This window comes from Babylonia areolata, chromosome 19, assembly GCF_041734735.1.
Source record: "Babylonia areolata isolate BAREFJ2019XMU chromosome 19, ASM4173473v1, whole genome shotgun sequence".
Lineage (NCBI taxonomy): Eukaryota > Metazoa > Mollusca > Gastropoda > Neogastropoda > Buccinidae > Babylonia > Babylonia areolata.
In genome coordinates, this window is record NC_134894.1 from 43199722 (window position 1) to 43224583 (window position 24862).

The window sequence follows — 24862 nt, forward strand, 5'->3', positions numbered from 1 at the left end:
GGTACGGAGTGATGCAAGATATAAAAATAATTTATTATCTCTAAAAGAGAAGTGGTTGACATGTTTGCAAATTATAGTTCACAAAAAACCGCATTCAATCCACAGTAGAAACCAAAGTTTTATTGATTAAAAAAAATCAAAAAAAATCATAAACAAATGTTTAAAACAGTACATGCTTCCACAAAGTAAATTCTATTTATAAGAACCGCAAAATTCCCCATGAAAAAGAAACGATAATGCCAATACTATTTTTAAAATCAAATAAATCAAACTGAGCAAGTAAAATCAAAACAAAATAAACTGATCATATCATAAAATAATACGAGAGAGGTAGTGCCTTCATGACTCATGTGATGCCCACTGAATCAAACAAAGGAATCTTGAAAAAACAAAAATGACACTGCAAAGTTGATCATCTGTTGAAAAGGTACACACACACACACTGATTTGAACTTGGCCTCTTAATTAAAAAAAACAAAAACAACAACAACAAAAACCCTGATTAAAAGAAACCGCTACACATTGTTTAGTGAAGAAAACCTGAACAAAAACCTAAGTTCTATCATGCTTCTATATTTTTCATGATCTAGAACTTTGACTTCTGAACTTGTCTCTTTACTCAGCTTTTGCTTTTACAATGAACAATGATTGCACCAAATCTAAAGAAGATTGTATACAAGATCTTCTCCTGCACATAACTGTTCCCAAAAATATCACATGCCATTTTATGGATCATGCTGTACATATGAATAGTTATAACCCTAAATTTGATTAAGATTGAATGCATGATTACAACTCTATCAAACTTTTTTCTATTTTGTCAAATAATAACCTTGATCTAAACCTACCTACAGTATCATTATAAAGCAGATCGTATTCTACCTACCATCCTTCCATGTTTATTCCTATCTTGCAGCTGCCAAGAAAATACCAACATTAAAGTTTACCACACACACACAGACACAAACACACACCAAATCTTTACACAGACTCACTTTGGTTACACAATGCAAAATGCAATTTCCAGAGAGTGGGTTCCCTTCGTACACCTTGAAAACAGACAACAGCATAATCGTTAAAATCAGTCTGCTGCTTTGCTGCATGCCCGAGAACACTGCAGACTACACACACACACACACACACACACACAGAAGAATAGGTTTTAATGGGAAAAACGAAAGTGCACATCGTGGTGCCAAAGAAAGTCCAAACCAACAAAAAGTGTTTCCACTCAGACAGAAGAAAATGAAAAGGTACCATCACTGAAGTCTTCATTTAAGTCGTTATTTGGCAGAAAGCCCACACCAAGACCAGCAGAAACATCTAAAAGCAAACAGGACTCTGGTACACCACCTTCCTGCAAAGACAAAGCTGAGCACATTTCATCAACACCGAGTGACAGCTCCGCCCCTTACTGGCGACACACGGATTTCAACGAGAAGTCAGTTCTCATGACTGCCAGTGACCCGTCAACTCATTTTGCGGCTACCAGCAAGGACAGAAACACGCCACATGCCTCTAACGACAAGCTCACAGCTCCAACCCCAGTTGTCGAAACCAGTGATTCTAATTGTTACAAAACAAATTATCAAACACAGAAAACAGCCAAACACAAAATTCAAAATAAAAGTCTACACCACGCCAAATATCCTGAACACAACAGAAAATCAAATGAGATAAAGAACAACGCTGGAAGAGAAGATGCGAGTTGTGACAAGAGTGAAACTGTCTCAAGTAGTGACTCTGAAAGTGAGGCAATAAACAGTGAGAAGGAAGATGATTTTTTGCACGAAGAGAAAGAACAAGACCACCACCAGCTCCCACGAATCATCATATACCATGATTCCGTCCTCAGGGACGTTGATGCCATCAGACTCAGGCGATCATACGGCTTGAAAATACAGAAGAAGAAAGCGTATAACACTAGTTACCGCACACTAGACATCATCAGTGAAACAACGTCACCTGATGCTGTACTACTGCACACTGGTATCAATGATCTGAAGAAGAAAAACGCAGAAACAGTGACAGCCGAACTCGTAACAACCGTCTCCAAACTGCAGGACAACTACCCGGATTCTAAGATCATAATCAGCAAAGTGACAGAAACAAAATCAGAAGAACTCACACACAAAGCCAATTTGCTGAACGCCTTAATTTACACCAGGCTGCATGACAACGCAAACATCTCGTTCCTCGGTCATGAAAATGTAAGGACAGATCTGCATCTACAAGATGATATCCATCCCAACAGAAAAGGAGCAAGCTTGCTGGCGGCGAACATTGGCCGGTACTTTGACCACATGTTCTGGGAAAGGCCAAAAAAGAAACTTCGTCAAAACTATTGGAAAAGACGAACAGAAAACAATCCAGAGAGCCGCAAGGAATACCAACCAAGCCGACGCAGATTTATTGTAAGACAAGATTCAAGACGCTACGTGAGAGATGCACCAAGACGCAACAACAACGACTACACGGTGGGCTACAGAAGTACCGACAGACGGGACAACATACCACATTAATTTTCAACACGCAAGGCAACTACAATCACAGCAGAAGGCCCAACAGAGGTACGAGGACACACCGCCCCGTCCAGCCGTACGACCACGCAGCACAACACCACTTCAGTTATCAACGGCGATACAACTTCATCCCCTACAACAGAGACACAACGACATACAGTGGCTTCAAACAGGGACAACGGTTCAGAGACAGCTGGTTCAACAGTACGGAACAGAACAACTACCATTTTGATTATTGATCATAACAATGTTTGACTGGCAAGGAGATTTAGGCAATGACGATTGCTCATCAAAAAGTTCCTTAAAGACAACAAAAAACAAAAACATTCACATATATTTCTTCTCTTTTTTTGTTGTTGGTGTTATAACCACTCGTTAGTGTTAATTTTTCTTTTCTTTTGTATATCTTTTTTTTTTTTAATCTAATTGTTATGTTAAAAACGTCATTGAGCATACTTTCATGGAACCTCAAAGGGTACAAAGAGACAATAGATGGACTTACCACAAATAAATTAGCACATGATTGGGTAATAAAACACTTCAGTAAATATGATATTATCTTTTTACAAGAAACCCATCTAGATAAAGACACTGCAGGTAACATCTTCATTCCAAATTTTGCACCTGGAATTCACTGTAATGGTTTCACTTAAATTGATGTAAGTGTTATGTAACAACATATCTTAAACTTATTTCATGTTTACTAATCATGTAAGTTATTTATTCTTTACATCATTTACACACACACACACACACACACACTAACTTATCCATACTCAGGCAACCTCATGTATGCATGCTACATAAGTTCAACAGACACTAACTCTGTGGATACACACTTAGCATATAACGTACATACTAATGCGCGCACGCACGCACGCACGCGCGCACACACACACACACACACACACACACAGACGCGTGATCTTATCTTGGCGTTTGACGATCAGAACATAAGTGGAAAGATACACGTGTTCCCATGCCATGCCGGTATACCAGGTAGCCAGGCCGGTATACCCGGTAGCCAAGTCGGTATACCAGGTAGCCAGGCTGGTATACCCGGTAGCCAGGTCGGTATACCCAGTAGCCAGATCGGTATACCCGGTAGCCAGGTCGGTATACCAGGTAGCCAGGCCAGTATACCCAGTAGCCAGATCGATATACCAGGTAACCAGGCCAGTATACCAGGTAGCCAGACCAGTATACCCAGTAGCCAGGTCGGTATACCAGGTAGCCAGGCCGGTATACCTGGTAGCCAGGTCAGTATACCAGGTAGCCAGACCGGTATACCCGGTAGCCAAGTCGGTATACCAGGTAGCCAATTCGGTATACCCGGTAGCCAGGCTGGTATACCAGGTAGCCAGACCATACCAGGTAGCCAGACCGGTATACCAGGTAGCCAAGTCGGTATACCCGGTAGCCAGGTATACCAGGTAGACCGGTAGCCAGATTGGTATACCAGGTAACTAGGCCAGTATACAAGGTAGCCAGACCGATATACCCGGTAGCCAGGCCAGTATACCAGGTAGCCAGACCGGTATACCCGGTAGCCAATTCGGTATACCTGGTAGCCAGGCCGGTATACCAGGTAGATAGGTATACCCAGTAGCCAGATCAGTATACCCTGTAGCCAGGTCAGTATACTAGGTAGCCAGACCGGTATACCCGGTAGCCAATTCGGTATACCCAGTAGCCAGGCCGGTATACCAGGTAGATCGGTATACCCGGTAGCGAGGTCGGTATACCAGGTAGCCAGACCGGTATACCCGGTAGCCAATTCGGTATACCCGGTAGCCAAGCCGGTATACCAGGTAACCAGACCGGTATACCCGGTAGCCAGGTTGGTATACCAGGTAGCCAGACCTGTATACCCGGTAGCCAGACCGGTACACCCGGTAGCCAGATCAGTATACCCAGTATTCAAGTCGGTATACCCAGTAGCCAGGTCGGTATACCAGGTAGCCAGACCGGTATACCAGGTAGCCAGACCACGGCTGTGCCACTTCACTTCCAGCAGAGCTATTTAGTTCCAGAGTTCAGTGAGCGGTCAGGAGCACTGCTGCTGACCTAGATTCCACTGGGATGGGAGGGGGGGAGAGGGGAGCGCGCGCCGCGCTCTTTGTGCCTATGTTTCCAGCAGAGAAAGGTGTATTGTTTAAGTGATTTTCATTTCATCATATTCGTGCACAGTAACTTTTGTTTGCTGTCATTTTTGTGTGCATGATTCCAGTGAATGTGAACTTTAAGTGTGTCGTGTGATTTACCAGACACTGTCCGCGTTTTTGTGTTACATCCAGTTGTTTGACCTAAGTGTGTGTGTGTGTGTGCCGGCAAAAATTTAATCTGGTGTGGTAGCGGCAGCTTTGCTGACTGGACAACACACCTTCAGTGAACACTTGAGATGTTTGGATTGTATGTGTCGTGTGTGTGGTGAGCGGGTTCTCAGAAGAGTTAAAGATAAGGGGTTGAATGCAAGACTTTGTGCCAAGTATTCTTCTGAACTGTTTCGTTTTTTCAGCCTAGATGTTTCGAATGATGAAGAGGGCAAACATCCCACATGCATTTGTATCAAGTGCTACAAAAAACTGATAAAATTGAAACATACTCTTGGAAATTCTCAGTTCAAAACTGCAAATGAAAATGTTGCACTTGACATTGACAGAATGTCCGAAATCTGGACAACTTTCGATCCAGATCTATCTTTGGATCAGTGCAAAACATGCTCTTTTCATCACTCAAAAAGTCAGTCTGGTCGTCCGAAAAAAAGACGATCAGGACCAGTAAAAAAAATGCACGGATGACAGTTTTGATCCGTCTGACCTCTGCTTAGATACCGACGACAGTGTGTCAACGTCATTTTGTCAGTCCACATCAACACCAGTCAAAAAAACAAGAATGCTGTGCACAAACACATCTCCAATCACACCCAAAACATCTGTCACTGACGCAGCTATATCACCCATCGCACTATTGAAACACAAGACGGTGTATGTTGACTCAGAGGATGAGGATCTCAATAAATCTCTCACACGTAGGAAAATGTTTAAGTCAGGAGACAAATCAACAGTTAGATGCAAAACTGGAGGTCAGCCAATAGTGTTGAAAAAAGTCACACAACCCCGCAAATCATCTGCCATAGCATCATCTCCTCTGAAGAAAAAACGGTCTCAAATTATGCAAAAAATTAGAAAGCACATCTCAGGGAACAGTAGAGAAGCCATAGTAAAACAGCAGGGGTCAGAAATCAAAAGATCAGCTCAGAGTCACAGACAACAGATACTGCAAGCTGCTGGATGTGGCCCAGTGAAAGTGACCAAAAAACAAGGGTCTGCACTGAGAGCTGCCATGGGGTTAAGCTGGGCACAACACAGGATACAAAAGAGGTTTTATGCCAGTATTGGTGTGGAACATGAAGGGGAAAGGAAGGAGAGGGAGGTGCAGAAAGAAGCAATGTTTGGGGAGGTAGAAATACAAAAGACAAAACTCATCTTTGTTGATAAAGAGGGGAGACAAACAGAGGAGGAAACAACAGTAGGAAAAATCAAAGACATTCCAAAGATGGTAGAAAACTTATTAGACCAGTACGACAGAGAAAACAAGTTGACATGGCATGATGATAGAATACCACAGGATGAGATATGGGTAAAAATTGGAGGGGACCATGGAGGGGGGACATTCAAACTCATGCTTCAAATTGCAAATTTCACCAACCCCAACTCAAAACACAACACGTGTCTCCTGGCCATTGTAGACTGCAAGGACAGTCCAGACAATTTGAGAAGAATCTTAGAACCCTACAAAGAACAGCTAGCTGCTCTGCAGTCAATGACATGGCGAAACAAGAGAGTCAAAGTGACCTTGTTTGGGGACTATGACTTTCTCCTCAAACTGTATGGACTGTCAGGTGCTCAGGGGACACACCCATGTTTATACTGCACAGCATCCAAATCGCAAACGCAAAATCCACCTCACTGCAATGAAGGCAACATCACACAGCGCACATTACAGGGCATCAAGACAGACTACAACAAATACAAACACTCCAAGCAGAAAATCGCCAGCCTGCACAACAATGTAGTCAGGGAGCCTATTGTTGACATAGAACTTAGCCAAGTGGCTCCCCCATACCTGCACATTCTTCTGGGAGTGGTCAAAAAACACCATGACCTGCTGGAGGGGGAGTGTCATTCTCTTGACAAAAAGCTAGGAGAGTCAATAGCCAGCCAGGGAAAACAGATAGACAGCGACTCAGCCTTTTCTGAGTTTGTAGACAAGCTGAGACAGATCCAAAGTGCTGAAGAAGAAAAGAGATTGCTAGAAACTAGGATTGTATTTAACGAGCCTGAAGGAGACAGTACACCACTCAGTGATTTCCAAAAACAGCAACGTGAGCTAGCAGATATGGTAGAAGAAAAAGATGCAGACATTGAATATCTCAAGACACAGCTTGACCTTCCACACCTGGCTGGCCCTCTCACACAACACTTAGATGCTGTACTTCAACAGCATAAAATACACAGACAGGCATACCACGGAGCATCATTCATTGGAAATCACTGTCACAAATATCTCAAGCCAGAAACAATAGAACACATCAGTGACAGTGTAGTCAAGAAAACAGGTGAACTGACTCAAGACGCGGACATAAACCTCAGAGCTAGGAACATTTCCCAGAAGTTTAAAACACTAAACACGCTGTTCTCACGCATTCACATAAACATCTCACATCAAAGACCCTTGTCAGACAGTGACGTTGACACACTGGATAGCGACATCAAACAGTACATGTCTTTCTTCCGCCAACAATTCCCACAAACACATCATTCCCAAGCAACACATCCTAGAAAATCACTGCATTCCATTCATTCATTCTCACGGTTTTGGCCTGGCACTACACGGGGAACAAGGGGGGGAGGCAACACATGCAGTCGTCAATTCACTCAAAAAGAAAGTATTAGGGATGCAGTCACAAGATGACAAACTACGTGTCATCATGCAAGAGCACATGACTATTGTCTCCCCCATGCTTCAGCAAGTCGTACCCCAAGCAGGAGAATCACGGCACAAATCAAAAAGTAAAGAATAAAGAAATTTTCAGCCCTGTTCTTTTCTCCACTCTGAATCCCTCCCTCCCGCATACACACACATTGTATGGAGAGAAAAAAAAGAAAAGAAAAAATGTTTGAGTTTAGTCAGTGTTACACTTCAACTGAGTGGATTACCAACTACAAACAAGGATTCATACGGATTTATAAGTTCAGGTAGGAATGTATTTTATTATTTAGAACTTACAAATGCATGTCAGTACGTTACATTGTGATTGTTTACTAAAAGCATGGTATCGTCAAGGTGTATCTTTTAGAATGACCAAATGCATGTCGCAAGCAAAGGCACACATACTGACACGCAAAACATCTAGTCGGCGAAAATCTCTCTCCCCCTGTGTGCGTCTCTCTCTCTCTCTGTGCGTCTCTCTCTCTCTCTCCCTCTGTGCCTCTCCCCTTTCTCTCTCCGTACATATTCCTCTGTTTCTCAGTATGTCTGTCCCTGCATATCTGTCTGTCTGTCTCTCTTCCCGTGATGTTGAGAGAAGTGTGAAACTTACGTGTCTGGCAGCAGTTCTCAGTGGAGCTGACCGTTAAATACTGACACTAATTCCGGGGCGGTCTGCCACCTCTAGGTAACAGTATCGGCTATATTTTCCTTCCAGTTGTATTGTGGAGACATGCATGTATATCATGATATAAGTTTTATCTCAAACTAAAGTGATATACACACACAACACGGAGTTGAATTTGAACTACGTTTCGTGTGTGTTCCTCAGTTCAAACAGAATGTTCGTGTGCTCGCTAAGTTTTGTACCGCTTGTACACTGCCTGTAGGAAATTAAACCTACTCATGTTTGGTATCGTTAAATTTGTCAGAGAATTACACATCCATTCACACCCATAGCGCCCTTCTTGTTCCATTCTGACATGGAGTATTATTTTTTTAAAGCACATAACCCTGTTTCTGACAGTTTATCAGCAGCAGCGAAGCTGTTCACAGCTGTACACACTGCCCGTGTAACATGCGCTCCGCAGAGAACAGTGCGAAGTTAGTGGTGCAGCAAAGCGCTGCCCCATATACTGCCTGCCTGTCTGTCCAGGCTATCACCTTTCCAACGTTTCGCGCTCGCTCGCTGTTCATCCCTCTCCCCTCCGCTTCGCGCCAAAACTAAATGGGCTGCCTTGTGCCGCCGTGAGACCGGTATACTCAGTAGCCAAGCTGGTATACCAGGTAACCAGGCCGGTATATCAGATAGCCAAGCCGGTATACCTGGTAGACAGACCGGTATACCCGGTAGCCAGAACGGTATACCCGGTAGCCAATTCGGTATACCCGGTAGCCAGATCGGTATACCTAGTATTCAAGTCGGTATACCCGGTAGCCAGGCTGGTATACCCGGTAGCCAAGTCGGTATACCAGGTAGACAGATCAGTATACCCAGTATTCAAGTCGGTATACCCGGTAGCCAGGTCAGTATACCCGGTAGCCAGGCCGGTATACCCAGTAGCCAGGCCGGTATACCAGGTAGCCAGGCCGGTATATACCAGGTAGCCAGGCCGGTATACCAGGTAGCCAGGCCGGTATACCAGCTGAAGAAGTGGTCCCTCTTTCTAGTTGTCTCTTATTTTCCTCTCATCTTCATTTTATTCTAGCCATGATCTCACCCTGTTTTCAAAACTTCTCATCTTCTTAGAAGATGGAATGTGGCTACCCTCGAGGTGAAAAAAACCCAACAAAACAAAGGTCACATGTGGCTACCCTTGAGGTAAAAAACAAAGGTCACATGGGCAACCTTCTCACCTTTCTGGCTACTCCCAAGAGTTCTTGCTGGGTAATGAAGATGAAGAAGACTGTTATGTTTTTATCTAACAAGTCACTTGATAAACCTGCAAATGTTTTGTGTCAAAAAAAATCTTGGACTTGTAAATAATTAAATAAATGATGGAACCATCACACTCCATTACTCAACTGTACTTGCTTGCATGTCAACAGGTTATTCTCTGGGCTGTCGACCAGAGCAAAAAGACTAGCCTGGTGGAGGAGATGAAGAGGTTGGGTATCTCTTTCAAGTTCACCGAGGAAACCGGTGATAATGGAAGAGGGAAAGTAACAAAGTGGACACAGCTTTCAGGTTTGTAATATATATATATATATATTAGAGAATAAATGAATTTTGATCATTTCTCTGTTGCTACCATGATTGCTTTCCAAAGCATAGTTTGACAACTGTTTAATACTAACAAGTGAATGAGCAGCTGCATAAGGCAAATTACGCCAGGCTTGAGAAGTGTTTGAAGATTACCATCCTGATACTACTTTGATGGGTGAAATCAGAAGTTGGGCTTCCAGACAGTTGGCACTAGAGTATATTATTTCATTATCATGCAGACCAGACTTGTTGCCTGGCGATTGCCAGTCCAGCCCTCTACAAACTGATATCCCCATTCTCCTTTTTGAGACGAAAGCAGAATTTAATCTCATTTCTTTCTTTTTTTTTTTTTTTTTTTTTTTACTTTACAGGCACTGAGCTGGAGAAAGTGATATCCAACCTCAACATCCTCGCCATCTTGGAAACAGGACCCAGGGACATACAGAACTTGCATTTGCTGCCCAAGGACACCCTGGAGCGCCACCTAACAAGACTGGAAGAGCAGAAAAAAAACTAACGAAGCAACAAATTGTGCTAAGGCTTCATAACATCTTGACCACAGAGGAACAGGTGTGTGCATACATGTGTGTGTGTGTGTGTGTGTGTGTGTGTGTGTGTGTGTGTGTGTGTGTGTGTGTGTGTGTGTGTGTGTGTGTGTGTAAGCATACGCTAACTATGATGCTTATTGTACAAATTACAATGACCCTTATGACCTGAAAAATTCGAGAAAAAAAAAATTCTCATGAGCAAACATGAAAAGTCTGTCCTTTTTCTACAGAGAGAAATTTTCGTAAACCGCCCTCCAAAACGGAGACGGATTCTTGATCAAGAAGAAGCCTCAACAAGCTCTTCCAGTCGAAGTCAGGAGAAGAGGATGGTGGATCCTGCTGGCCTCCAGGATCTTTGGGCAGATTTTTGCGACCTGATGGCTGCTCTGAAGGCAAAGCCTCAGACACCATCAGCGTTGACCCCCCAGCAATTCCAGGAAAAGGCCAGAACCTGGGGGAGAAAATTTAAGTTGAAAACTTTCGATGAGGATGTTATACCATACATTCATTGTGAGTGCAGGGTTTTCTGTTTTCTGTATAATTCAGCTTTCATTCAAAACAATTGCACAAATATAGGTAAACAGATGAATGCATATACATACTGATACACATAAAAACATACATATTGATACACATAAAAACATACATAATTATACACACACACATATGTATATTCATCTAAGTGTATTTGCACATCACAGTATCTGAAGAGGGATGGGAAAACGGATTCATTCACCCTATTGTTTGAAAAAAAAATATTAAAAAATTAAGCATTGTTTATGATATTTGCAAAGTGTAAAATACAAGGGTTTTATATATATATATATATATATACATCGCCTCTGTCCACCCATCCCACCACACGCACAGCACACATCCTGGCTACCGGGTATACCGACCTGGCTGATTTACTTCAAGTTCAACATCCGGAATGGATGTGCTTGGAACAAAGTGTCTTATCATATGAACAGGGAAACAATAACAGAACTCTTGTAAGATCTGGTCATATTGATTCACAATACACATTCTGAATGAAAGTGCCGTGTATACAGTGTGTTGCCTTTTAAACCAGATACAGCAAGACACCTGCTGATATTGCCATGTTGATATATGTTTAAAAATAATCATATTGATAATGAAGGAGATTGTATTTGAGTGCTGATCTTAGTGAAAAGAAATATTTTGTCAGACCTGTGCTTTCAAAGTACTGCACATACGTAGTACTTGCATAATGGTAATAAATTTGCAAATGAAATCCATGGCCAACTGATTTGTGTGTGTGGGTGTGTGCGTCACTGTGTGTGTTACCAGTTTATTTTCACATCTTGTCCTTGATGACCAGTCCTCTGTTTGCAGCCTCTGCCATCTGTTGTCTAGTTATTCTTGAACCTGGGATGAGGGATGGTCTGTCCTCATTACCTGAGGTCACATTTCAAACATGGTTAAAAATCAGAAATCCCCATTGACAAGTTGATTCCTTGTAATTTACAAAGAAAAACAAAAAACTCGAAAACAGGAGAAAAAAATGTTATATGCCATTTCTTACTAGAGCAAATGGTCCATTACAATAATAATGCATTCTATTATGGCACTCTTTCCAAAAAACTGCTTAACAAAAAACATGCCACAAACTATAAATGTACACAGATAGTAAGGAACACAAAACCACCCACTTTTTTCACACAAGCATGCATACTTGTGCACAAACATTCCAGCATACCACACATATACAGGAGCATGATATATTGTTTGGATGAACATGCCACAACTGTACCTGTTGCTGAGAGAAGAGATATAAATGTGGTGAGACATTACGTGTTGGAGGTTGTCAAGTCTGTTCCATGTCTATACGGCTTGAAATATCATTTTTCCACAGCCTGATTCATCACATGCTCTGTTCTCTCAGATCATCCCATAGCACATTCACATCCCCGCCACACTCACCCTAAATCACACAGATGGGAAAAAAATTCAATAAGCCAGCTTAAAGAGCTGACTACAGTTGTGAGAGTTTTTAAAGCAGTGGCAGAAGTTGAAGATATAACTTCGTCAAAAAGCCTGTACAGAAAGCCTGTACAGAACAGAACTGTTGGCAAAAAGTCCAAGTGTGAACAGTATGGAGGTTGGGAACATAAGTATCGGAAAACAGACAGTCACCTACACAAGTGAATTGTTGGGCATGCTTACTTACCCAGATACAAGAACACAGTGTGTTCATCATCAGAGGAGTACTCTCTCCTCAGACGTCTGAGTTTTATCACCCCTCTGACGGAATTCTTGTGCCTTGTAATTTTGGCACCGTCGCATGCGAAACGAAATGTGAGATTCACAGTGTCAGCTGCTGTCTCCAGCATGGATCTGTTCTCTGGCAGATCCATCACTGTCTCTATCAGTTCTGACAGAGTTCGACAGCAGCCATCTCCACTTTGAATCTGAAATAAACATATAAACAAAAGTCATTTGTTGGCTCCTGCTCTGCGTAATTTTACAGTGAAAAATGATTGCCAATTGAAAGGGTAAAGCTAATAGACTGAGAAACAGTTGAAGCAGTCAGAAAATCAGAGGATTTGTAAACTGAAACTATATATACATAATAACAAATAAATAAGGGGGCTTGGGAGGGAAGGGGGTGGGAGGTTCTGACTTCCATGCATAATAATCATCATTGGTTGAGACATGGTAGGTGAGCACTATCCACTTAGGAAGTTGGGTTGCTGTCATAAGAGGAGTGAAATTATGTCATGATACTCACATCTGAAAAAATAAACTTAAAGGTGAAGCTCAAGTTTCTGGAAAAGCATACATTCAGCAATTTCTGTACTCAGAGAAACTAGTACTGAAAAAGATTTTTATTTAATCTAAAAAATAAAAAAAAAGTAAGAGGGGGGAAATTCCATATTAACTGTGTTACAGGGTGCGTGTATGCGTCTCGTTCACCACACCACACCAGAGTCGGGGTTTGGTTCAAAACAGACACCTTTATTCCCATGAACCATCCACAAGAAAAGGGAACAAAACAAACGAAGACAAATCCCTGCAACACACACACACACACAAAACCCAACCCCGTGTGTTACAGCTGCTGCACTATAAGTGCTCTTTATAAATTCTTATATTAAAATCCATACTATCACTCTTTACTCTTTCTCTCCAATCACACTCTTGGCTAAGATTAATAGTTGCAGTTACCAATCAAATTACCTATAACTTTACTAACCTAAAATAATGAGTGAATGTAGAATAATAATTGTCACAATAATAATTTAGTCTATCCTCACTTAATAGTAATACACATACTCCACTATTATCTTAGTGAAGAATTACATTTTTCATTTCAACTTAAACTCTTAGGCAAACCTCAAAAAAACATTATTGACAGTAGTAGTAGCAATAATAATAATCATCACCATCCATACCCTAACCATACTGCACGAACACAGTTCAGTATTATATAATCACTCAAAAATAGGCAAGGCTTGTCAACCAGTTTACCACATACCAACTAAGATTTCCGCCATACCAGAAACCTAATTTATAGTAGTCCAACCATACTTGCTGAGCATAGTTAATTCACAATTTTTCCTTCAAAACCCAGCAGTTATGTTTCCAATAACAACTGTAATATAAGCATACCATAAATCACTTAGTTACTGATAACTAAGTTAGGTTACAGTTATCCAACAAAATAAACAAACAAAATATCTCAAGTCATAACAGAGATGACACATACCCCACGAGTGTAGCAGAGGCACAATGTCAGGTCAGGTCATTAGATCTGCTACTGGTAACCTGTAATCCAGTACAACCTGTTCAGGGTCGGGTTCCCGGCAACTAAACCGGCACTCCCACCGCTCCCTTTCGGGACTGGTGAGGCGGGTGGCTAGACACCCTTATGGAGATCCATAAAAGGGCGTTGGCTCAGGAGAGCCACCGACGACCATCTAGCTCCACTGTGCTGTGTGCATGCCACACGCAGTTGGCCCCCGGGGTGTGTCTACCCATGCATGCGAAGTCTGGATCCGGCAGAATCTGCGGAAGAAACCTATCGGTTCAACGGAGAGGAAGGCGGTTACAGCAACGCACTGTGGAGTGCAGAGAGCAAGATGAGACACCAAAAGGATATCTTGGTCATCCACTGCATCCGTGCTCATCCTCCAGTCGTCTCGACTTAGTCTTGCCACTGGAAATTGGTGGACCCGGACGAGAGAGTGAGGTTGACGTTGCGCAACTCCTCTTCACTTTAAACAAACTCATCGCGCAAGTCATCAGTCATCCAAAATGACCTTTCATCCTTCATCATTTCATCACCCCCAAGTCCTGTGGCGACAGGCGAGCGACGAAACGACAGGTGTGGGTACACTGGCAGTCGCAGTCGCAGACCTGCACGCAGGCGGCTCAGGCCATAGGGTCGTTCTTCGTCGACAGGAGCAGCGATGGAGCTCGGCAGCCGTCTGAGCGTCTGAGCAGCCCTCTTTAGGAATGCACTGCTCACCTCCCTGGCATGAGGAAGGGGCTAGAAAAGGTGCCCTAAAAATTGCCTGCTCCATATCACCCTGGCCAGCATACCGCGGCTGGCGGGGACCCTACATCAGCGGTCGAAACAACAAGAAAGAAAAGAAAAAACAAGGATCGTTCCTCTCACCATTGGTGCTTGGAACATAAGGACTCTCCTGGACAGAGATAACGCGGACAGACCCCAAAGGAGAACGGCACTAGTTGCATCCGAACTCGCCAGATACAACATTGACATCGCAGCCTTGAGTGAGACTCGGCTTGCAGGTGAAGGCGAGCTCTGTGAACGGGGATCTGGTTACCATCGGCTGCCCAAAAGGCTCTTCTATGGCGAGCTGCAACAAGGGAAGAGATCACACGGAGGTCAGAAGAAGCGCTTCAGAGATACTCTGAAAGTCTCTCTGAAAGCGTTTGATATCAACCCTGACTCCTGGGAGGAATCTGCAGTGGACCGTGACAAATGGCGCGCTGCTGTGCACAAAGGCGCCAAGTTGTGCGAGGCCAACAGGACTGCTGGAGCTGTTCAGAAGAGGCAGGCCAGAAAGTCATGGGCAAACAAGCTCCCTGACAATGGTATGCCTGTCTTTGTCTGCCCCAACTGTCAGCGAACATTTTGTGCGCAGATTGGACTATTCAGCCATCTGCGCATTCACAGATAGATTCATGAGCATCCTCCCCCCCACCCCACCACCACCCTCCCCCCATCCCCCAGCTGGATGACAACGATGGTCATCATCGATCTCGATGGACACACACCAGCAGAGGCACATGTGTACACCACACTGACCGCCAGTCTGACCATCCGGGTACGGGTAGTAAGTAACTTCACTACCCTCCAGCATGGAAGCAAGTCACACCGGCCAAGACCCCTTCTGCTCCCCAGACAACGCGCACTAAACTGTCCTGTGGCCTGCATCCAGTGAACTGTTTTTCATTCAAACCTAACCGTATCAGAATATGCCTAAATCCAAATAAGAATAGTGGGAGAAACCGAATGAGAATAAACAAGGGAAGCAACTAACCCTTGGATGATATTTAACCTGGTGTATTAATTAGCTCCCTTACTCATAAACTCGTACTCATAAACATAATTATCTATCTCTATAATATCCCTACCACATACTTTTACGATCCAGTCTCAAAACTTTTTTTTTTCTTTTTTAATTTCATTTCATTTCATGTTTATTCCTATTCTGAACACGAACACAAGACCCTTTACCCTGTTCTGTATGAATAAAAACCATTTATTATTATCATTTATTTATTTTTGATATTTTTTTGTTATAAAGTTACACTTCCCGCAATCTAAACCAAAGTCAAAGATAGAATGGCATTCCATTTGTTTCCGTGGGGGAATCCCCGGGTAATGACGTCAAACAAAAAGAAATGGCTGTCGTATGTTTAAAAATAATATCCAATCAATGCGAGTTGGCAGCCATTTGGGTGAGTTGGCCTTCCGTCTTTCCACACAACATCAAAAGACAAAAGAGATACACGCCCATGATACGTCACACACATCCAAGTACACAGGCTGCTTAAAAGCATAATGTTTACATAGCACACAAGCACATGCACAGTACAAATAACAGATCATCATTCACACATATAAACAAGCAGCAACAGCTATATGACTTTATAAGAAGAGCGTATCGTTGTGCCGCCGACCCGTTGTGCCGACCCGTTTACGGATTGTCTTTTGTCACAAAAGAGAGAGAGAGAGAGATTGTTTGACAATGGGTCTGCGGTAATATGATTTTATTCCCTTTCGGTACCAGGGCATTTTACATTTGCAGTACATTGGAAGATTGTTTCCGCCATTTCCTTGTTTTGGGCTATAGATACTAGTGGAGAAATGATCTGTACAAGAAACTTTCCTTTAAAATTCGTTTCTAGCACACTTTTTTCTTTTTGCTTGTTATTGGTTTTGTTTCTCATTAAAAATGTAGAAAATTGAAAGTATTACATTTGTCCTGAATACATATTTTTTATCATTTAGTTTGCATTTGCACGAGCCCGCCTCTAAATGGCGAGTTTTAGTGTCATTCAGTGTTTACATCATAATATACGTCATTTGTGAAAACTGCTACTGTCATATATCACTTTTCACGCGCATGTGATGAAAAGCGAAAGGGAATAAAGCGGGATAGCGGCATAACGGGTCGGCGGCATAGCGGGACGGCGGCATAACGGGTACCCCCCAAATTATCAACGAACTAGCAGTGGTTTTGAAATATGTGATGTCATTTTGTGCATAACGATAGCATGTCAGTAGTGCTTCATGTCGTCATTACTAGTCCAGTATCCAAGAGCATTACGTGCGCCACTTGCACTTTGTGTAAACGGGGCGAGATGTCAGTCTGTAATGCGAATGACGTATCGATAACACTGGGATTTTTGTTTTCTTCCAACCAAATCGATACGTGTGGATAGCATATTTTTTTGGCCAGTTTTGCGGAGACCTAGGAGGGGAATATGACTCATATAGACTCTTCTGGCATTCAATTGGCTTCCTCAGAGACAGTTCAAATTGCTCATACTGAAGTCTTTGAAAGGTTTATATTTTCCTCCAGATTTTCACATTTATACCCATGTAAAGCCAGTGTTTAATTACTAACATTGAATTGTGTACCTGCACTTGTGTTCTTTTTTGTTTTCTAATTAGAGAAGCAAAAAGAGTTGTTAGGTATGAGCCATTCTTGACCCCCTGCCCCCATACTCCATCTCAAAACTCTGCTGCCCGACTCATCCTCAGAAAGAAAAGATCTGATCACATCACTCCTCTTTTGCAACATCTCTACTGGCTCCCTGTCTCACACAGAATAAAGTACAAGATCAGCACTCCATGTTATAAATGTATTCACAAAACTGCCCCTTCCTATCTCTGTGGCTGCCTTCACCTCTACACTCCATCTCGCTCACTACAATCGGCTTCGGATCCACTCAGTTTACACATACCCAGATTCAAACACTCGACTGTTGGCCGCCGTTCTTTCTCTGTCTCTGGACCTTGAGATTGGAATGAACTTCCTTTTTCGCTTCGTCAAGTCTCCACTCTCAGCTCTTTCAAGTCTGGCCTTAAAACCCACCTCTTCCCAAAATAGCCGCCGCCCCCCCTCTCCCCCGTGCCTGCCCTTCCTGTCTTTAGTTTCTGCAGTTTTAGAGTTATGCATGCGTGTGAATGACTGGTGCGAAAGCGCTTTGGTTTGTCTCTGCACAAGATTCAGCGCTATATAAATACCATTATTATTATTATTATTTATCTCCATTCCATAAATTGAGGACAGTTCTTGATGCAGTTCTCTGTGCTCTGTTGATCTTTCAATAGCAGATGTTGATCAGTGAGTGAAAGGCTGTGAAGCAGAACAAGGTTGAAATGGCGGCAATAAAACCACTGACCAAACAGGGCAGAACAGGCAGATGATCTTTGCAAGATGACACTTCAGCACATTGTTTACAAGTTTGGCCCCACAGGTTGCAGAACTTGAACTGAAATAGATTTCTTTGTACTGCAGTGAATGTTTCTTCATGCTCCTCGACTCTCTGATGCAGTTCTTATCAACAGGTCTGATGAGATGCTTTTGTTTGTGCCACACAAATAGCTGATGGTGATGAGTTTGACAGTGATAATGGCTCTGTATGTTTGCGATAAGAATCTGTCATATAAATGTTTGAACATGTGAAATAGGTTCAACATATTTTTTGTCCTTTTGAAATATATAGAAAAATTCCTCTCACAGCTCTGTATATGTTGGGCTTTTCTGTACTCCACAATGCTACAGAAAGTGCTTCCTTGTTTTCGCTGGTTTGTCATTTTTAGCATGCACCTTTTTATTTTTTTCTCAAGGCCTGACTAAGCGTGTTGGGTTACGCTGCTGGTCAGGCATCTGCTTGGCAGATGTGGTGTAGCGTATATGGATTTGTCCGAACGCAGTGACGCCTCCTTGAGCTACTGAAACTGAACTGAAACTAGCATGCACCTATCCTTCAGGGAGGAGAGGTTACATTATTGCTGCATGTGACTGTATTGGCAAAATGTTGTCAAGTGCTTATTTTAACACTTATCTGCCAGTACAGAGTCCACTATATAGATAGATAGATAGATAGACAGACAGACAGACAGACAGACAGATAGATAGATAGATAGATAGATATAAGGATTACACACACACACACACACACACACACACACACACACACACACACATATATAGATAGATAGATAGATAGATAGATAGATAGATAAAGGATTAATTCAAATGCAGTGACGCCTCCTTGAGAAATTAAAACCAAAACTGAAAATTTGTCTCAATATTACATGTTTTTTGTGAATATCTCAGACACCTTGACAGATGCCATAAAATGAAATGTATTGACTTTGTATACAGTTGCAGATGAATTTAGGATAACATCTTAGGAAGGCTGAGTCGATACATCTCTGGTGCGATGCTAGTGACCAGCACCAGATAGAACTGATACTGCTGTGACCTGGAGAGAAGACTACAGCTTCAAGTGCCATCAGGATGGCAAGCAGAGATTCCCCTGGTCTACCCCCAGTGAATATCCCCAGAGCACGGGATGTTAATGTGGCGGAAAGCATTACCTTCATTAATCCCACAGATCAAAGCCAGAGGACTAGTCGTGACAGATGGCTTAGAGAAAATGAACTTGGTGAGGAATGTGTGTGTGCCTGTGTGTGTGTGTGTGTGTGTGTGTGTGTGTGTGTGTGGATCAAAATAAATAATTTTTGTTTACTGTCCAGCTGACTGAAAAAGGGCCGTTCAGTGCTGATTGCATGTGAGTCCTTAAGATTGTTTAAAAAGAACCTAGCGTGAATCAAAACAAGACTAAAAAGATCAAATCATCTATGTCAGTCTTGCTCAGTCCTCAAAAAAATTAAATCAAGTAAAAAATGGTGATTTCCTTCTGGAACTGAAAAAGAGTGTTTGGGGGAACATCCATGAACAAGATATTCATTGAACTAGCTGTAAAATGTTTGTGTCTGATCTCATAAGATAAGAATGACCTGTAGGAAGCCTGCTGAGGATAGTGTCTTCATTTCCTCTTCCTGAAATGGAAGGAATGAGTTCCTATATTAGTCTGAAAATACCACCCTGCTTTCTTAATTTCCTTATTATTTCATAATTATTAATGAAATCATTTCCTTTGTCATCAAGGCTGGTTTCTTGTCTTTTGTAACGATTATGATAATGATGATGATGTTAGCGAAGACATCAGTGGTGATGTACTGTTCGGAGCCAGTTGAGGAAAAATGACAAGGTGTCTCCTTCTTTTAAGATATTCATTTTTAGGAAAGTGTCTGACCTGTTCGAAAAAGAAGACTTTTCCTGGACTTTGGGAGCCAATAGATGTGCAAAGGCTTGTTTATCAGTGATGAGGGAGTCTTCTTACTTTTAATGGTGGATGGAAGGGCAGATGTTTTCTTTCACTTTGATTTTCAAAATCACTGTCCACACTTTAGTGCAGGATGTTTTAGAAGTGGTATGGAACAAAACTTTCCAGAAAAAGCATCTGCTAGTTTTAAACATATTTGACTTGAAGCTTTTGATGCATGTACTGTAAATTCTTTCTCCTGCAGTAATATTTTTAGTTTCGTAAATTACCAATCAGTTTATGTAGTTATGATGAGTTAAATAGTCTGCATTAAAAAGAGAAACAACAATGAAGAACATACATGTATGAATAGTAAAAGAATAAATTATGTAAAAGAGATATAAAGAGACTCTTCTTGGTTTTATTTCACTGTTGGAGATAGCATTGTAATGCTTGTCTTGCTTCTCCAAGACCCCATAGAGTGTTAACCCACCTGTTAACTTTGATAATTTAAAAAGAGAAGGGTTGCAGACACATAACAAGAGAAAGAAAATGTGATTACTGCCTTATTTCATAAAAAAAAACCCAAGTGCACATGTGTGTGTGTGTGTGTGTATTTGTATACATGTATGTGTGTGTGTGTGTGTGTGTGTGTGTGTGTGTGTGTGTGTGTTGTCTTGTTGTTGTTGTTGTTAATTGATTTTACATCTTTTCACTAAGAGTGACATAAGATGGGAGAAAAGGGAGGGGTGATGGAACGGGGAAGGGTGGGAAGGGGGTAGGATGTTGCAAGGACTGAAGGAGTGTGGAAAGGTGTAAAGTAATGAACAGGATAACGAAGGTGGCCTGTGTGTATATATGCTCTCTGTGTTTGTGAGTGTGTGTGTGTGCATTGCTGTCTTCAATTTAATTTCTTGCCTTTTGAAGTGATATTAGATAGGAAAAAAAGAGGGTAGTGGGGGGAGAAGGGTGTGTATAGGATAGTGTGTGTGTGTGTGTGTTGTGTGCGCATGTGCATGTGTATGTTATAATTTCTGGATGCTTAAATATTTTCCAGTTATTTTAACTTTTTTGATTTTTAGAAATCCCCCCCCCCCCTTCCAAAAAAACCACCAAAAAAACAAAAGAAAAAAAAACAAAAAACAAAAACAACAACAACAACAACCAAACAAAGTATGTCTGTAAGTACTTGCTTTGGGGACTGTTTGATAAGGGGAAAAAATCATATATTAAGGCTGGTGAGTCAAAAATGTTTTGAACAGTGTTTTGAAAGTGATGATGATGATGATGATGATGATGATGATGATGTAGATACTTATATATCACCTATCCTCAGAGACCAAGCTCTAAGCACTCTGCACATACGGAGTCAGTTCCACAACAGGCTGCCTACCTGGGTAGAGCCAATTAACTAGGAGCTGCATTTGGGAGCTCATCATTCATTTCTTGTGTCATTAAGTCAAGTTTCATTCTCTCTCTCCCTCCCTCCCTCTCTTCTCTCTCTCTCTCTCTCTCTCTCTCTCTCTCTCTCTCTCTCTCTCTCTCTCACACACACGCTCTCCTTGTCCAATGTGTGGTGAGAGTAAAGAAGATGAGATACATTTCATGTTCAGTTGCAAAGGATACGAGGAGGTTCGGGAAAACTGTACACTCTTTAAAACAGCTGCAGCAAAGAGGAAAGACCTGGTCAGTGTCTTAACATCAAATGACGAAAATATTATCCTCTCAGTTGCAAAATACGTCTCAGAGGCAGTAGATACATGGAAAAAAGAAAATAAATGATCAAAACGCTAGTTAAGTCAAAATATGTGCAAACATTAATGGTTTCCAAAATGATTTCTTTGTCGGTGAAAATAGAAGCAGGTAGAATTAGTATTTGGATGGTCAATCTGATGATGATGATGTTGTTATTTTTTGTGCGCAATTTGTTGGCTGTTGTTTATTGATATAAACTTTGTAACATTAGGTGCGTTAGTTTTTGTTTTTGTTTTGTTTTACTTTTTCAAATGATTGGATAAAACGACACTGTAACTTCCCCTGTACCCCCCTGTCGCATGGGCTGTTAAGCTAATGACAGTAAAGAGTCAAAGTGTCACACACACGCACACGCGCACACATACACATACCTTTTTTGTGTGTGACCATTTGTTTATTATGCTGCCATTTAGGCAGTCATACTCTTGTTTTCAAGGGCGTGCATGCTGGGTAGATTTTTGTTTACATAACCCCCCGAATCCTGACATTGATTACTGGATATTTAATGTACATATTTTATATGCATGAGTATGCACATGAAGGGGGTTCAGGCACTAGCAGGTTTGCACATATAATGTTGACCTGGAACATCGGGGAAAATCTCCACTCTTAACAAACTAGGTTCGCCAAGGATCGAAGTCAGGAAACAAGGATGAGAATCCAGCTCTCTAACCATTCAACCACCTCTCCCATACTGTGATATATTGCTTAACAGCATCACAGGTAAAGGTATGTTCAGGGTTGATATTTTGTTCACAAAAATAGATGTGATATTTCTGGTATATTTGGTTCTTAAAGCATTTGTTTTCCTTCTACAGATAAGGGATGCTTTTTTCTGTTTAAGTGGGTTTTTTTGTGTGTGTGTGTTTTTTTTTTTTTACTTTACAAATTGTGTGTTTATGTATGTGTATGTGCATGTGTGTGTGTGTGTGTGTGTGTGTGTGTGTGTGTGTGTGTGGTCAAACAGAGTATACGCCAGATGGCCTGGATGTGAATGGTCATCAACGCTGTTACATTCAGACCAGAATTGGAATTCTGCAGTGGTTGGGTGACAACGGCGATGTGTTCATGGCTGACAATCTGACAATGGTCAGTTACCATCTGAATGCTGGGGCCATTCAGACACTGATGCAAGGAAACTGCAGTGCTGAAAGTGCTCATGGTAAGTAAGATGCTTTCACATCACTAAAGCAAAGCTATATCAAATGTTGAAGAAACATTGACTGGATGATTGCATGGAATAGTTAAAAAAAACAAAAATGTTAAAAATAAAAAATCGGGTGCAGGAAATCTGTGTACAAGATATGTAATCAATGAACTGATTGTAATTGTTTGAAAATTAATTACCAAATTTAGATCATTGTTTGGTCCAATTTGGGAGTGTCATTCTGAAAATCTGACCTGACAGACTGGAGATGTGTAAATTATTGCTAGAATTATGAGAAAAGTGTTCATGTTTATTCATGTGTGCACACATGTGTTAGTGCTATGTGTCAGTAGCATATCTGCCATAACCACTATGTTCAGTAGTGCAGCTTATTGATAGCACTGCTATTTCATTGTTTTGTGTTGGTAGTATTACGTGTCAGTAGCATTACTTGATTAATGAGGACTTTTGTCAGTGTGCTGTCTGTCCATGTGTGAATATTTTCTTATCATATCCTTTCATTGTGTTGCATTTTCTAGTCTTTGATTATCTCTTCTCATGAACGGTAAGTTAAGATCTGCATTCAGACCAATTGAACCGTTGACAAATAGCCTGCATGTTTAATTTATTTAATCGCTCTCTCTCTCTCTCTCTCTCTCTCTCTCTCTCTCTCTCTCTCTCTCTCTCTCTCTCTCATACACACACACACACACACACACACACACACACACATCATTATTTTTTTTCAACATTAACTCCAAATTTGGTGTTGACAGACAAAGCATTTCCAGAGAAAATGAATTTGTTGGCTCATATGTGTAAATAATGTGAGTCCATGTAATTACCCTATGTTTTGGTTTAACCACTGTAAACTTTTGCAGAGGTGTACAGCTTTTAAACCAGTGCTGTGCATTCAAGATGCACAAAACAACATTTGACACTAGAAAAAAAAATGGATATGTGTTTCAGAAGTCCTTGGCAAGTGCTTGGCCTCTTTGGAGTGGTCCCCTGAAACCGTCTTTGAGCATAAATTCACACAGCTCAAACTGACGGTGGCCGAGGAAAAAATGCCCAGACTGTTGCAGACTGTCATTAACCTTATTTCAGACTGCTCTGACCGGAGAAAGCTGGTGTGTCTGGTGAAGCAGGCCTTCGCAGAGTGCTGTGCTCAGCTGAAGGCGATCAAACTCAGCTCACTTGTTTTTGTCTTCCAACACACTGATGCAGCCAAGGCAGATGAGATGCTTGGATCAGAAGAAATGCAGGGGAAACTAATCGGCATCTTATACCAGTTTCTGCCAGAATGGGTTCGGCTGTATGCTCGATGGGAAATGATGGCAGCTAAATGTGATCCAACTTTCATCTGCAGTGCAGAACCAGTGGTCAGATGGCTTATGCCTCATCCAGACAGTGTACTGAACAGTGGTGAGTTTGTAAACATAGGGAAGAAAAAAAGCAGCAGCATGACTTGTAATGTTCTTGTAGTAACACTCATAATATAATTATATTAACATTGATAATGATAATAATAATAATGATAATAATAATAGTAATGGTAATAATTATAATAGCTTTGTCACTGCAGCTTTGAGGACTGCCAACAGATAGTGATGATGCTAGTAAAAATAACTGCTGTTATAAGAGACTGAAGTAGAATTCAGGCAGAACATTGCTGGTGTTTGATAATAGTAGCCCTAGCAATGTTATGAAACACATTTGTTATGTGAGTTCAAAAGTCCTTTTATTACACATACTTCACAAGAGCCAGTGGCATAAAATTATGCCTCATCACAATAGGCATATTTGAGGAAGCCAGTGGAGTGGGGGAAGGGGAAGGGGAAGGGGGAGG

The 24862-nt window shown here is 41.7% G+C and overlaps 1 protein-coding gene and 1 long non-coding RNA gene across 2 annotated transcripts in view; one reads left to right on the plus strand and one right to left on the minus strand.

Moving 5' to 3' along the window:
• Positions 1 to 10060: 10060 nt before the first annotated feature.
• On the minus strand, positions 10061 to 14015 carry LOC143294320 (uncharacterized). The gene is made up of 4 exons (XR_013056885.1): positions 13999 to 14015; positions 12460 to 12700; positions 11577 to 11687; positions 10061 to 10719 (listed from the first exon to the last, which is right to left on the minus strand). It is a non-coding gene; the product is annotated as an uncharacterized LOC143294320 (long non-coding RNA).
• Positions 14016 to 16207: 2192 nt separating this feature from the next.
• Positions 16208 to 24862, plus strand: part of LOC143293736 (uncharacterized) — a 52686-nt gene continuing 44031 nt past the window's right edge. The window contains exons 1-4 of the mRNA XM_076604942.1: positions 16208 to 16223; positions 19166 to 19448; positions 22834 to 23028; positions 23983 to 24438. Coding sequence (XP_076461057.1) covers positions 19301 to 19448; positions 22834 to 23028; positions 23983 to 24438 — 799 coding nt within the window. The 5' untranslated portion in view covers positions 16208 to 16223; positions 19166 to 19300. The remainder of the gene's footprint in view (positions 16224 to 19165; positions 19449 to 22833; positions 23029 to 23982; positions 24439 to 24862) is intronic.